The sequence below is a fragment of the Rosa chinensis genome, chromosome 5 (assembly GCF_002994745.2).
Source record: "Rosa chinensis cultivar Old Blush chromosome 5, RchiOBHm-V2, whole genome shotgun sequence".
NCBI classification, from domain to species: domain Eukaryota; kingdom Viridiplantae; phylum Streptophyta; class Magnoliopsida; order Rosales; family Rosaceae; genus Rosa; species Rosa chinensis.
This window is the reverse complement of record NC_037092.1, coordinates 17400701-17416359: the sequence shown is the minus strand read 5'-3', so window position 1 is coordinate 17416359 and position 15659 is coordinate 17400701. Positions and strand designations below refer to the sequence as shown.

Genomic DNA, 15659 nt, shown 5'->3' with positions numbered 1-15659 from the left:
TGTAGTGATCAATCATCTTCTTTCTCCCTCTCTACTTATTGTGGTTTTCTTGGCTTTATGTTCAATGATTCCTCCATGAATGTTTCTGGGTTATATTCTTTATTTTCTTTTGATGTACTGAACAATTGGTCTATCAATCTTTCACTTAACAAGAATCTAAGATCGTGTTGTGTTGTTCTTGCTTCTTTTTTTCTTTGTTCTTTTTGACTGTATTATCAGTTCTTAATCATTTTTTGTTAAACCTTTTATTTTATTTTTGTTTTTACAAAAGTTTTACATTATTTTATTTTATTTTTTGTTAAGAATAAATTTTATGCCAAGTCATTTGCCATAATTAATCATGACCATTAAATGTCTTTATATCTGAGGGCTCAAATGAAGTGTCAAAAAGTGTGTCAAATAATGTGTCCATTGATCCTGACCCATTTTCAAAATAATAAATTACACCTAGTAGAACTAAAATTACTACTTATGACCACAGTTATTGTGGTTATTGTAATTGAGTGGTCAAAGATGTAAATATCATAATTGAACAACTTTTATCAAATGGAGAACATTAATTATCAAATGGAGTACCTTTTTACAATATAAAGTACTTACATATCTTTTGGTCTAATATTAAATTTACCATGTTCACAACACAATTGTTGTCAGAATTGTAAAATGGTTGATTACCTTGTAAAATGATGCAGTTTTTGAAGTAATTACTACAAATAGAACAAAAGTGAGCACTTTTACATCAATTGTTGAGGGTCGTGGTAAAAATGTGTAGTCATTATAGTAATCATTTCATTAATGATAAAAACATAAAGATTTACCATTGTGACAACAAATTTGTTATCACACTTGTTAAATTATCCATAAACTAGTACATTAATTTAGGTGGAGTAATTACTACAAATAGAACAAAAATTACCTCTTTTACATCAATTGACATGGATTATGGTCAAATGCATGGTCATTGAAGTAATAATTTCATTAATGATAAAAACATGAAGATTTACCACTCTGACAATAAATTTGTTGTCACACTTGTTAAATTGTCCATAAACTAGTACATAGGTTGTAGGTGGAGTAATTACTACAATTAGAACAAAAAATATCATTTTTATATCAATTGTCGTAGTTTGTGGTAAATTACGTGGACTGAAAGTAATTATAACTTCAACGACGGAAATTACACAATATATTATTTTAATTACGCAATGGAGAACTTCATTACACCAATGAGGACATACGTAGTTTTAGTCAAAATATAGTGGTTTACCTATATGATAACACATTGTGGTAACATTTGTAATTTAGTTCAAAAAGCAGCAATAACAAGTTGTACGTGAGGTAGTTACTACACCTATAATAAAGATTACCTATTTTTACATTAATGGTTGTGGTTGTCGCAAAATGAATGTAAAAAGAATTATATTTGGTTAAGAAAACTACTTATGATATAATTAATTAGTAATAAAGACTATTTAACTAATACTAATGTCGTGAGCCTAGGTTAGAAGATTTTTATTTTTAATAAGGAAAAAAATGTAATTGTCAATTGATAATCTAGTATTAATCAAACATTAATTGGCTAATGATAAAATCAATTAGTAATAAAACTATTTAACTAATTGTAATTTGGTGAGCCTAAGTTAGAAGGTTTATTTTTAATTTTTTTTTTGAAAAGGAAAAAACGTAATTGTCAATTGGTAATCAATTGGTTAAGGGCTAAACATGTTACCAAACTTTAAATATTTTGGACCATTGGATATATTACTAATGTAATGGTCTAAAATATTTAACAAAATAGGTGTATGGCAAACACCCGAGTACCTAAGAAAATTCCTACCAGTATGAATCCCATGAGTATTCTGCTGCTATAAATACGCAAAATTCCAGTACCAATCTGCATGCAAATAAGTAAAACTGGATATGAATATAAGGTGTACGGTACTAAAGAATGCTCCAAATATGGTCCTTATGGAGCCAAGCAATGACATCTAGCTCCATAACTTCTACAAACTTACTAAATTGTTCCCTCATAGCTAATGTGGATTGATCAACTTGTACGCAATAGAATAGATTACTCAGTTCTCTTAACTATGGTACCTCCTTTGCAATTGACCAAGAAAATGAAGAGCTATTACTCTAATCAGAATTCTTCGTGGTTGAATTGATAGAAATAAAAAAAAAATTAAAAAATTAAAAAAAAAAGAGGAGAGAAGACAAAAAGAACAACAAATTGTTCATTGTTCAAGGGTGTTTTAGTAAAATTAAGGATGTGTACTTAGTTTTTTAAGTATTCAAAAAAGTGAATTGAAATTTTAATAAATAAGAGATGCAAATATTAAATTTAGAGATCCAAATGAAACTGCCTTTTATTTTTTTCCCCAATGATGTAATTTCATTAAAAGAGTGCTAATTCATTTTTTTTTCTCCCTAACATTTACATTTTAACCAGTTGTGCCGCTGCACGTGATGCCCTTATGCTCTCCAATTTAATCAATCTATCCAATTGTTGGTTTTTTTGGTCAATTATTTTATAAATTAAAAACGTGGCTCTAATGGGCTCACTTGTATAAATTATATTGTAATGATGAGAATTTCAAAATATATTACACAATAATTGGCAAAAAAAAACTAAGGATTTGGACAAAATCAATTGAAATTGGTAAGTATAGGGAGCACCCATGATGAAATTAAAAATGCAAAAGCACAAGTGATTATAGGTTTTTTTTTTTTTTTGATCAAGAAAAAACTTCATTAATAATGAACTGGTTACAATGAGTTTGGGCAACATCTCTAACACATAATTGGCCACTGGACTTCACACTAGAACTCCATAATGACCGACTGACGGAGTCAAAAAAATCTCAACTCAGCTACAGACTTAAAACTTGCACAACAACTAAAAGACATAGACAACATGTGCAGGAGCAGTGAATGCCTGACTCACAACTTTGTCAACACAAACTCACCACCCAGAGTCGTCCTGACCTGCCTTTGATTGACCAAGTCTACACTCGTTGTGACTTTGAATCCGACCAAATTGAAATGCTGGACCATCAGACCTGAGACTAAACTAAACCCAACTCCATTGCCACCTTAATGTCAACACTGGCAATCCATAAATGCTCCAAATTGCCATCACCTCCGACCCGAAACTAGAAACGAACGACCCACTAGAAGGCCAAGGATGATTGTCTATGCTAGTATGCCACAGCCAGACATTTTCGCCACCACTGCTGACCCAACTCCAGAACAGGAACGACCCTCTAGACCGCCGAAGAGAAAATTGTCTATGCCAAAAGTTGCAGTGTACTGACCCAACAACTAAAATTTATTACCGAAAAACAAAAACAAAACCAAGCCCTAAAAACTAGTAATAACTACCCACCAACAAGGGTCCAACACACATAACCCGACCCAACCCCCTTTCGTCCCAGCAAGGGACATCCACGCTGCTGGCCGCCACACCCAACCCTCTCAGCCCATGTTAGCAGCTGCACCACGCCTTGTCGTCGCACGAGTCCCGACGTCGGACCTTCACCACCCTGTCGCTGACGGGACACCAGTGAAAGATCCCAAATCCCATCCCAACCCCAAGCCCGTGTGGCCAGAAACCAGATAGAAAGTCCAATCTGACAATCCGGCCAGCACGATCCACCGATCTGAAAATGTACAATTGCTCCCAGCCCACCGCCATGCATCCACACTCTGATAAGACGAAAATCAGCCTCCACTCCGCTTTCTCTCACCAATCTGTCGACCCAGCAATCCGATCCCTCTATCCATCGAGTCCGCCATGTACTTTGACCACCGTGAGACATCCCTACGATCCGGCAGGGACCCAACACCATTAAATCCCTCTCCAACCCCAGTTTCCGAGATATGAATACAGTCAACACACTCATGAAACAACTGTCCCATCCGGCCACATCCATCAAGCGCCGGCGCGGCCAGAGACCAGAGTCAGCACTGAGGATCAGCCGGACGAGGGGAGTAAAGAAAAAAGTGAGGTTCTGTTGTTTCAGTGCGTTCTAGGGTTTTCACGCAAATACCCGCCACGCTTATAGTTATTATAGGTTAAAGAAATAAAATGAAATTTGTCCAAAATAACTCTTTCCCTACTTATATTTAGTTCAGTCATGTGGATAGCCGAAATGACATGCACCAGATACATCTAAGTTTTGGTGTGCCTTACACATGACCTCTATTTAAGTAGACTGTTTAGGCAAATCGCTGATGTTTTCTAGTGTTGGTTTTTGTGATCAAATTTTTGGGTTGTGAATCAACCGTCCAATGTAACCAGTCGTCTTACGCAACAGAAAACTAGTTACTTGGGCTACGAGCTGGGTTTGGGATTGATACAGGCTTCCCACCTACAACTTCTTTTGGATATGGTTTAGAAAAAGGTCTATGGCTTGCTACCCTTCGTCTGTTAGCTAAGAATGGAGAGGAAAGATGATGGTGATTTGGCCAACATTTCTACCCCCTAAGATTGACATGAATAAATTGGAATGGACAACAATGAGACAAGTAAAAGTCAGAAGACTAGAAAATTCAAAAATAAAAACAAAATGAAGACAATTTATTTGACAATTTATGTGGTTTCTCCTATGATTTTAAAATGTCTAACAATATCATCATGCCTTGGAATTCAATTGATCTAGATGCAAAACAAACACTTTTTCTTTTCTTTGACAGATTTAGAGAGCTACTCATGACTATCTGGTCTAGTAGTGATATAATTTTTTCTCTTTGTAAGTAAGTTTTGAGTTTAGTCTTGTGATTTGTGATTTGTGAATATCTTTTTTTTTTTTTTTTTTTTTTTTTGATTTGTCAATCACACGGTGTCCTCAAAGGCTTCCTAGGCCCAGAGACTAATCCGTGCTCGGGGGATCTTGTCAGAACGCTTCCTCCCCCCTGGCCACCAAGAATATATTGGGATTTAACTCCAATAAGCGTCGGCGGGATTCGAACCCGGGTGTGAGGGTTCCACACCTGGAGGCTCTTACCAACTCGACCACCTGTGGTGGTTATTTGTGAATATCTATTAGTTATAGTATAATAGGAAAAAAAAAACTTTTGGGAGCTGCTGCTACTCAAGAAAAACAAGAAGATAATAAAAGTTAATTGCATAATTTTCACGATACATGCTTTGCAACTAAATGAATAATTTGTGAACTTTGAATTGATGAAATCTTAGAAGTGACTAAATGACGAAGTTGTGTATTGTGAATTGCAATGGTTTAAATTGCAAACATAATTATCTTAATAAAGAAAACTCCTACGGAGTTCTAATGCTCCATACATATCCACTTTACATTTAAGTGAATCAAACCACTTAGTAAATCTCTACTACTATAAAGGGGAGTCAAAATTTAGTGTCAAAAGTTTCACCAAATTTTGATTTGCCATAAATGGCATTTACAATAAAAATAAAAATTCATAAGGAAATAATCTCAAAAGGTTATTATGGTAATCTATGAAAACACAAAAAATATAAAATTGAGGAAGTGGGTGAGAAGAAAACTTTCACGTTCTCATCCTTTCAATAATAACATGTGTATTGCACGGGTATGAGGCCAATACTTTTAAAACTACAACAACAACATAAACTATACATTACTCCACAATGACAATTTATATTTTTCATTTAAAAATCATTTGAATTTTAAAATTGAGAAAATATACAGAGATTATTATTATTATTATATTAATAAAGGGCTGGTGTGGCTGCCCGCAAGTCTTGATTAATGAAACTGTTGAATACAAGGAGGAGGAGGGGACAATGAGCTTAAACCCCTTATTACAATAAGCATATATAGAATGCCCTGATATGATATTAAAAGTCTCCACCAAGTAAATGTATTAAACTAGTCACCAATTAGTAAAGAGTGCTCTATTGGCTACTTTATTTGCTTTGACATAGCGGCGACATAACGGAAGATAACTTGATTACAACGTAGCATAATTACCAAAAGCACAGCTTTTTTACTATGTTGCTGCCGGAGGATAAATCCGATGACACTTAGCTTCACCTTGCCACTAGGCGGTAATGACCATTTGACTAAGTAAGGAACTCGCCACCTATCTACAGAGATTATTTCTAATTATAAAACAGTATTACATGTAAGTCACACTAATCTACACACGATGTGAACCGACCCGATTTCTGTATATAATATACATCCTTGTGGAAAAGTTGTGAATATGACAATGGAATGTCATATATTCCCTATGTTAGATATGCTTTTAAGATCAAACATCATATCATTTCTTATCTATCACCTCATCCTCTCCCCCACTTCCGCTAGCAAAATTTTCGGCACACGTATATGTACGTACATATAAAGAAAACCTAGCCACATCTATCATCATCATCAAATTCCTCTATATCATCATGACTTGTAGTTCTTCATTGTTCGAGTTGCCACAATACTGAAAACCATGGAAGATTGATGCAATAATACAGATGCAACATGCATTGGGAACTCAGATATGCAGAAAAGAAGGAAGCTTTGTAAAGTATTCAAATTGTTCATAAAGTAGGGTCCCACAAATTCACCTTCTATAAGGAATATATTCATTTTAGAGAATAAATCCTCTAGATCACATAAAGATGCTTGAAATTCAAGCAAACTTACCCTTAACACTAAGCCACCCAACTTTTCCACTGGCTTTGAATTAAACCCCATTATAATTATCATGAACTAAAAGTTAAATCCCTACTTTGCTTGAATATATTATAAAGGCACAGAGCCATTGTGCTAATGTGTGGTCTAAAGAAGCATCTCTCTAATTCTAAATAAAACGCTTTGTTTTCCACACATTTGGATAGAGAGGTTCCAAAACACAAAGGGTGGTGGGGGAGTGTCAAATCTAGCTAGGGTTTCAAATCATATGTATGCAGCAATGTTTAATTTCCGACGTGGCTTCCATGCATTGGCTTGATTTGAACAACTGAGTGGGACCTGGTCAACATCTTTTGTACTGAGCAAGACCAAGTGTGTAACAAGCTTGCTGGGACGGTCGTAAATGTTCTATATCTTAAAAAAATGGAGCTTTGTGTAAGTTATGGAGTTTCAGATCTTTGGGAGAAGAATCTCCCTTTAATTGTCAAAGAAGGAAGCATCTATTCCCAGATGGATTTTTGGGTAAATTACACATACCAAATCATTTATGCATTTTTCAAATCACGTATTGTACATGTAGATTTGCATCATCTCTAAGTACCTTTGACGTTTGTATAATTTTTTTTTTCAGTGAGCAAAATACAACAAACATACAAACTACAATCTGGATATTCATTTATATAACTTTGGATAACAGATTATATAACATCTGTGGCTTATTCATTAATAAAAGCTTTCCGGGTTTAGTAAATACCGGGGTTGATGAAATCTTTCATTCTCATTTTCATAGCAAATTGTAGAGTGCTACCTCTTAGATCGTACTCATTTCTGTTTGTTTTAATTTGACCAATGTAGTACTGGTTGTGAACTAGTTTATGCATGTAAACCTATATACCCGAATGTATATTTTCCTTTTACAGTACGTATTTTAAGCTACTATATATGTAGGATTTTCTCAAAGGAAACAAAAGAAAAATTCAACAAAGGGAGGCGGATGTATGAGCCGAAGCAAAACTAGATTGGCAGAAACCTACAAAAACAATCATTTTCATTTTCAATGGTTTTCTAAGAATTCTAGCCAGTATACTCGATCATTGTGCTCTTACATTCTTTACTAGAGTGAGTGGGGGATAGCTTGTGGCAGTCTATGGGGTTTGACCTTACTACTTGAGTAGTTTTTGTTTGTTTCGATTTGGATTGGAGTACAAATGCATGGCAGCAGTCTTCAATTCCACAAAAGTGATAAGGGATTAAGGCCCAGCGAAGCTTTAGAGAAGAAGTAAGGCTAACTGGCTAAGGTCCCCTACACTCCTGTCATCAAAAGCTCCACATTACAATTCCCTTTATGCAGTGATGTTCACCTCCTCATATATTACCAACCACAGACCCTAAAGTTGTTGTGGTTCCATATTATGTTGTTTTTTAGTGCTTTCTCTTCCATGATAGAAAATACATCGAAATTTCGTTGTGATTCTTAATCCTGTTTCTTGATAATATTTGATACTCTCCCAAAAATGTAATCTCTAACAACTCCGCTGATAGTCTTTGATCTCAATTTTGAAGTGTGAAGAACTTCATCTCCAGTCCTAGCCTCCCTCAATGTGGGGTTATGACTTTGGGTGCCATTGTTTGAGGGTCTCATTTACTTTTGGTTCGATATACTAAACCCCACACAGTTAGACACTAAACCCCAAAAACGACAACATTTTGATCGTACAAGAACAACTAAACAAATACAAAAGAAAATTAGTGTTGTCAAATAAGATTGAAAAAGAGCATCACTTTTTTGCTTAGAATTCAAGCTAAAACTAAGCACCTAGAATTAAAGGTTCAGAGTAATTCCAACAACTTCTCTATATTTTTTGTATTATAGGGAAGCAAAAGTTAAAGTTTTTAAGTAATTTTTCATCAACTCCAACAATTTCTCTATTTTACAGTAATTTCTAAAATCTCCATAATCTTCCTTAAATTTTAGACATTGCTGTAAATTTAGGTAATTTCGTTTTCTCTTTCCTCACTATCCCTAAAATGGGGATAGTTATAGGGAATCCGTTGGAGCAAATAGAGAAAAATCAAAATATGGGGAAGTTGTTGGAATTGCTCTAAAGACGTATAGAGAATAGAGAATTCATGTCTATGGAACACATTTATAATTAACCTATTAGTATTTCTCATCTACGAGTTAGGAGGTGGTTTCAAATTCAGGCCTTCCTAATTTCCGGTTTGCATAGTAGATGTTGGTTGCTGCTCTTGGGTTGTTCTTTTGGGGGTCCTTATTAGTACTCAAGTTTTTACCTTCTTTACAGATAGGACGGTTTGTTATCTTTACTGTTCGAATTTCAGTCTAGTTGTATTGTTTCTTGATATTGGGAGAGGTTTTGGTTTATGTCCCCCTCTTCCGTCTTGTATTTTGTTTTTTTTTAATATTCTAATAAAATAAAATAGAGGGACGGGGGGTGGGTTCCCGGGTGTAGTGGTCCCCTCTCTATTATAGGGAGGGTAGGTGCCTTGCGCAATGACCGCTAACGAGGGGCTAATATCGCCTAATCCTCTATTTTAATTAAAAAAAAAAAAACTGAAAGAAAAAAAAAACGCACAATAAAGAGTATTATTCTTCTGCAAAATAGAAGTTTGAAGTTCTTTAATGTTATATATATATGCAAACCAAGATAAAGCGATAATAAACAATCACAGTATGACAAATAAATTAAACTCTAGAATATGATATGTTAGTAGAGGTCATATCTCTAATGCCATTTAGATTATGTTGCACATAATTAATCAAGCTTTTCTAGTAATCATATGTAAACAAAAGCGTGATACTACCTTGACCATTCAAATAACGACAGAATGTAGAAACAACTGATCTATGTTTAGTGAAAAACAAAGTACTCCTAAACACTCATTGTATCAAAATCCAGAAGCAGGAAAGAAGGCAAATAAAAAACTAGAAAAGATCTGGGTTTGATGAGAAATAAATCCTATATGACAAACATGAAAAAACCGCAATGATCAGTCCCATATATCTAGATTGATGCACAGAGAATCCCTTCATGATCGTAAAATTTTCCTGTCAAGTATATCATTGAAACCTTTTTGTTGGTAATGACATAAAGGACATGTCTTTGTGTTCTAATAAACACCATGCTTGATTAGGTTATTGTTTCAAAGTAAGTATGATCAATGAGAGAGGCTAGGGCAGCATGTAGTTGTATGTATAAACCTGGTTCAAGAAAAAAGAAAAAAAAAGTACAAATATATATGTTGCCCATCATCATTGCCATGAGGGGTCTCACTCATATCTTAATGCAAGCGAAAAAAAGCTTCACATGCTAACAGAATATATAACACCCACAAAGATACACTCCTCTTTTGGAGAGATAACAAAAGATACATGCACTACCCTCAAGTCTCAAAACAATTACTCAAATTAGTTAGTTCATACTCTTAATTAGCATTGTAATACATCTGATCCTGTATCTGCATTCTTTGTAATTCTGACATAAGTATATTTTTTCTTAGAATTAGTGTAGAGGGTAGAGAGAGAGAGAGAGAAAGCTAGAGTATCTTTTGGCAAAGGAAGGACAGCACCACATTGTAGAATAGGTGTGCTTTAATTTTCTTTCCATTAAAACATTTAATTTGTTCTTTAATACAGGGTTAGCTTGTCTCCCATACTTTCTCCTTGAGAAATCAATTAAAGCCCACCTCCTCTCCTTCAAAAACGCACCCTATTCTTCCCTATTTGCATCGCATTTGTTCTGCTGAATCTCTCGGTATTCCCAGAGCTCTCCTAGAGAGAGAAAGCAAACAAGAGAGAGAAAGAGAATAATATGTTCCAACAGCACAAGAAGCCATCAAGTATGAATTCTCATGAGAGCCACAGACCCATGTGCGTCCAAGGGGACTCTGGCCTTGTCCTCACCACTGACCCTAAGCCTCGTCTCCGGTGGACTGTCGAGCTTCATGAACGATTCGTGGATGCTGTGACTCAACTCGGAGGACCAGACAGTACGTTCTAGATCATCAACCTTCATTCATTTCCTTTATCAAATTTTCATGCATATATATGATCTTCATTAAAATAAACTGTTTTATGAATTTTTCAGAGGCTACACCTAAGACTATCATGAGGGTTATGGGTGTGAAGGGTCTCACACTTTACCACCTCAAGAGCCACCTCCAGGTTAATTTTTGCTCTCTGCAACATTTTTTCAAACTTCTTTTTCTTTTCTGATATAGCAGTTCACTTTTACAAACATTCCAATTTTTGGGTCGGCTAGCTTGACGATATTTCTTTTTCTCCTTTTCCTTCTTCTCATCATATTTACCTACCTGAACAGAAATTTAGGCTAGGAAAGCAACCTCACAAGGAATTCAATGATCACTCGATTAAAGATCATGGTATGTGTGAGACGTGACTCTTCTTAATTTCTAGGGTTTTTATAAGCGCTCAGTTTCCAGAGTGTTTTTTAATTATGCTTCTTTTATATTTATTTTGTATTTTTCATGGCAGCATCTTCACTTGATCTCCAAAGAAATAGTGCATCTTCATCTGGGATAATAGGCCGCAGTATGAACGAGTATGTATTCTTTTTTTCTTTTCTCAATACCTTGTACCTTTTATTGAAATGTTTATTATGAAGTTCAGAAGCTATTTGTATTCCTCGTCCTCCTTCTTCTTTTCTTTCTCTTTCTATTGAAAAAACAATTGCCTAAGTATATGGTTTCATGATTTGTTTGGGGCTGCTGGGGGGTTTGGATTTTGTTGTGAAATGTATGCGAAAAACAGTAATAATTACCACATCGTTGATGTTATTAGGATGCAAATGGAGGTGCAGAGAAGACTGCATGAACAATTGGAGGTAATATTATTTACACGTACTCCTTTGCAAAATAATAATTATTCTCGTATTTCATGGATGATGGACGGCCTGTTTCTTAATTTGAGTTAATATAATTATATCATACATATAATTAACAGGTCCAAAAACATCTTCAGTTGAGAATCGAAGCTCAAGGAAAGTACATGCAAAGCATACTAGAGAAAGCCTGCCAAACCCTTGCTGGTGAAAACAACATGGCAGCTGCAGCTGGAAGCTACAAGGGTAATATTGGAAATAACCAAGGTGTTAATCATGCTGACATGGGAAACCTAAAGGATTTCAATTCTCCTCTCAACTTTCAATCATTTCAAGACCTGAACATATATGGATCTGGCGATCACCTTGATCAACTTCAACAGAACAGCTTGGACAGGCCACCTCTTGATCATCACAGTTTTATGCCAAACAATGATAACATTAATTGCATGGGATCAAAGAAGAGGCCAAGTCCGTATAACAGTGGTAACAGTAGTGGCAAGAGCCCGTTGATTTGGTCTGATGATTTAAGACTTCAAGACTTGGGAACTGCCGCATCATGTCTTGGACCTCAGGATGATCATCAGATTCAGATTGCACCACCATCCATTGAAAGAGGCACCGATCAGATCGAGTCGATTTCAGATATTTATGAATCGAAGCCGATGATTCAAGGGGACGAGAAGAAGTTTGAAGCGGGAAATAAGCTCGAGAGGCCTTCACCACGAAGAGCACCAATGGGATCAGAAAGGATGAACCCCATGATCAACGCTGGTGTGAGACAAGGAAGAAATTCGCCATTCGGGTGAGCTCTTGATTAAGCGTTGAAGTGTGATGAAAACGATCTAGGGTTTTGGTCATGAAGGTTAGCTGGTCATCACATTAGGGTTTCTACTTTTAAGTATGATAAAATGCCACTGATGGCAAACTTATTAAGTTACATTGTTAATTTTTATTGGTACATCTGTAACTTAGTGTGATCCTTAATTGTAACTTCTTGATACTTAAACTCCCACATTCCCATGCATTTCATGGAAAATTGATCTTGACATGAATAAAATTGATATGGCTCGTCATTAACAAGGTGCAACTTTTCATGCAGTTTTGTCTCAGTATTATTCTAGTAGTTATAGATTATTGATGTATGATCGACTGATGAGAAAGCGAAAATGAGGGAACAAAATTTGATTATCCCTTATTATAATTGATGATCTAATATTGTTTCTACCTTGCAAATACATAATGAATGTCCTGTTTTTAATACTGAAAATTATGGCATAGAAATTTCACGTCTGCTATGGCCTATAGATATTAGTATTAGTCAGGGCAGATGTTAACAATATTATTATTATTTTTTTTTTTTTGAAAAAGTTAACAATATTTCTTTACAGACTTCGAATTTCCTATTTAATAAATAATATTTTAACTGCATTACTATAGTCAGGCAAGTGTCACTGATTCCTCGCAAACGTCTTGTTGACTATATATTAACTCATACTTTTGTGTATCAACTTCATACAATAGTATATATTAGGTCTACTGTGTAGCACTGGCTAACTCATTTCTAGTACATATATAGTACCCAATAAATTTTTAATGCTGTAGTAAATTGTTTGTCCGGCTAAAAAACGTATATATATAGTACAATCTTAGTGGTGTATATATACTTGGTCAGTAACTGATCAAAAAAAGTATGTTCAATCACTCTTGAATGTAAATCTAATGGTTGAAAATAAAATAACTAAACTAAAAAATAACTTTTTCCACCATTGGATGTAAATTCAATGGTGTTTGAGTATAATTTTCTTAGTTAGTTACTGATCAGGTGAACATGCTCGAGTACAATCCTGACCAAAAATAATTACATACATATCAACCTCTATTGTAAAACTTTCCAACAAAATCATTGAGATATATGAGGAAATTAAATTACATATTCTAATGTTAATTTATAGTAGCAACTCCTCATTTGATTCACTGCCCAAAAATACTGACATGCAATTCACTGAACTAAGAGCATATAATTTTGATTTGCAAGAACAAATTTGGCTCAGCATGTGGTTATGAAAGCGCTTCATATTGTAACTTTATGCTCATTTGCTAATTGTCCAAGGATCTGAAAATTCGAAATCCAATATAATGCCACTTTTGGAGGTTGAGCTCCATTTTAGAAAAATCATAAGCATTACTTAAAACATGCATCATGTTACATGTGAATTGGAACTCATCAACTATGTTAGTACTAACACATTTTGACTGCTGGTCACTGATCTGGTTAGCGAAATAAGCTTACATCATTTCAGTTGATTGTATAATAAAGTTTAATCTTTTTCAAAGTACCTTTCGATAAGAATTTCAATACCATATGAATTAACTGAAAGTACAAACGAAGTACAACTAGCGTGCGATGTGTTAATCCCCTTGCGATCTTGTAATGTTTTTGTGTTAATATGTGACAAGCATATATCATATATGTGTCTCAATAAGTTTATGGTTGTTGTCTCTTTTCATTAATTTATCTAAATCTTGAAAGAAACATCTGAAACTACCGGGATTCTTAAAGTTTGTTGGTCCAAGTTAGTTATTGAAGACAAAACCATTGGGATGATCAAAAGAACACATACTCATCTATTTATAAATTTGTAATCCCCAATAAAGAAAAAGATCATGCATGTCTTATGAAGACATACATACAGAGAACATGTAGTAAAGAAAGAACATTAAAAAAAAAAAAAAATTATAGTCATTTGGCATAACGATCTAGCTAGAAAGTGCGATTACCAAGCATAAGCTAACTCTTTTTCCCGATGAGGGAATAGAATTTCCTACAAGAGAAGCCGACCAATCGTATCTAGCTATCTTTGCTGCTCTTTTTCACTCTTTACTACTTCACATTCCTTGGGTGTCAAACAAAGAGGACAACAAGTATACCTGTCAATATTGTTTCTTTACTCAACAAAGCTACATGACCTCATCTTCCTAGCATGTCATAATATGTTTAACACTACCAGTTCAGTAAATGTTGATATATATACTTGATTCAGATCTAAAGATCTTTTGTATGTAGCCGTAAAATTGCGCTTGTTTCTAAAATTTCGTTGTATTTACATTTTTGCTTTCTTGTTATATGTAAAAAGGAAAACCTTTGGAACCCTAAATTCCCCTTTGAGACGTCATAAATATTATAATGAAGATGATTAATTGACTCCAAGAGGGTTTTTAATTAATTACTTAGGTCCAACTCTATCCAGATTTATCTAGTTTGGTAATCTAGGCAGCAGATTAAGGGTAGATCCATGCAGAGAGAGAGAGAGATGACTCTTTTAAATTTTTTGTAGTAGTACTGGAAAAAGAAAGCGGTGCCACTACTACCTTTATTGGTTGCAGAGAAAAATCTAACCACTGCAAGTTGGCAGGAAAGCTCCCCCAGCTACTCTATCTCCACAGAGAGACAGTACTACTCGAGAGAAAGATAGATAGAGATATAGTCTTAGAGAGAAAGAGAGAAAAGATAATAAAGCCTAAAGGGAAGGAAGAATACAACGCACTCCCACGCGTGCACATATCGAGGAAGCTTCTATCTTTATGTCCTCAAAGTTAAAGGGCAGGGTACTCCTCTTGCATCAAAAGCTGATGACGATGATGATGCATGGCTACCCAAGCTAGCGTAGCTTAGCTTGTTTAAATCCTTATAATAGAGTACTTTGCACGAGATTGTATTCAGAATCATGATCACCATATGATGTGATGATTATGAAATGGTTTCCATCTGATTAGGAAGCTGTTATATCCCAGGCACATCCTTCCATGAAAATGCAAATCATTTGCAGTCCAATATAAGCATACTTTGGATTCCGTACTTTCAAGTCCTAACTTTGGGTCTTGCAGTAAAGATTTTTCCTGCTGCAGATTCTTACAAAGTATGCTCCAGAAGCTTCTTTTGTCCACTCAACACCAACCACCCCCCCACCCCTCCCCGCCCTCCCTCCCTCCCTCTAGATCTCGTTCTCATGTACACATACAATTTGAACCTGTTTAAACATTAGTCAGATTATGCAGTACGACTATATATATACAGCTGAAGAAAATGGCCTTTCTTATTGTATATATCAGATTATCTGTTAGTTTCTTCCATGCAATTAAAAAAGGAATGCACCAAAGAAAGATGTGT

General features: G+C 35.0%; 1 protein-coding gene across 2 annotated transcripts; it reads left to right on the top strand.

Annotated features, from left to right (window-relative positions):
- Positions 1-10320: 10320 nt before the first annotated feature.
- On the top strand, positions 10321-12571 carry LOC112201513 (myb family transcription factor IPN2). 2 transcript variants are annotated; one of them, XM_024342401.2, is made up of 6 exons: positions 10321-10637; positions 10736-10812; positions 10970-11030; positions 11143-11209; positions 11449-11491; positions 11629-12571. In XM_024342401.2, exons 1-6 carry the CDS (start codon positions 10460-10462, stop codon positions 12295-12297), a joined length of 1095 nt encoding a protein of 364 aa, XP_024198169.1. In that variant the 5' UTR covers positions 10321-10459; the 3' UTR covers positions 12298-12571. The 2 variants fall into 2 exon arrangements, with proteins under 2 accessions (XP_024198169.1, XP_024198168.1); XM_024342400.2 differs by having other exon boundaries at positions 10324-10637; positions 11611-12571.
- The last annotated feature ends 3088 nt before the right edge of the window (positions 12572-15659 follow it).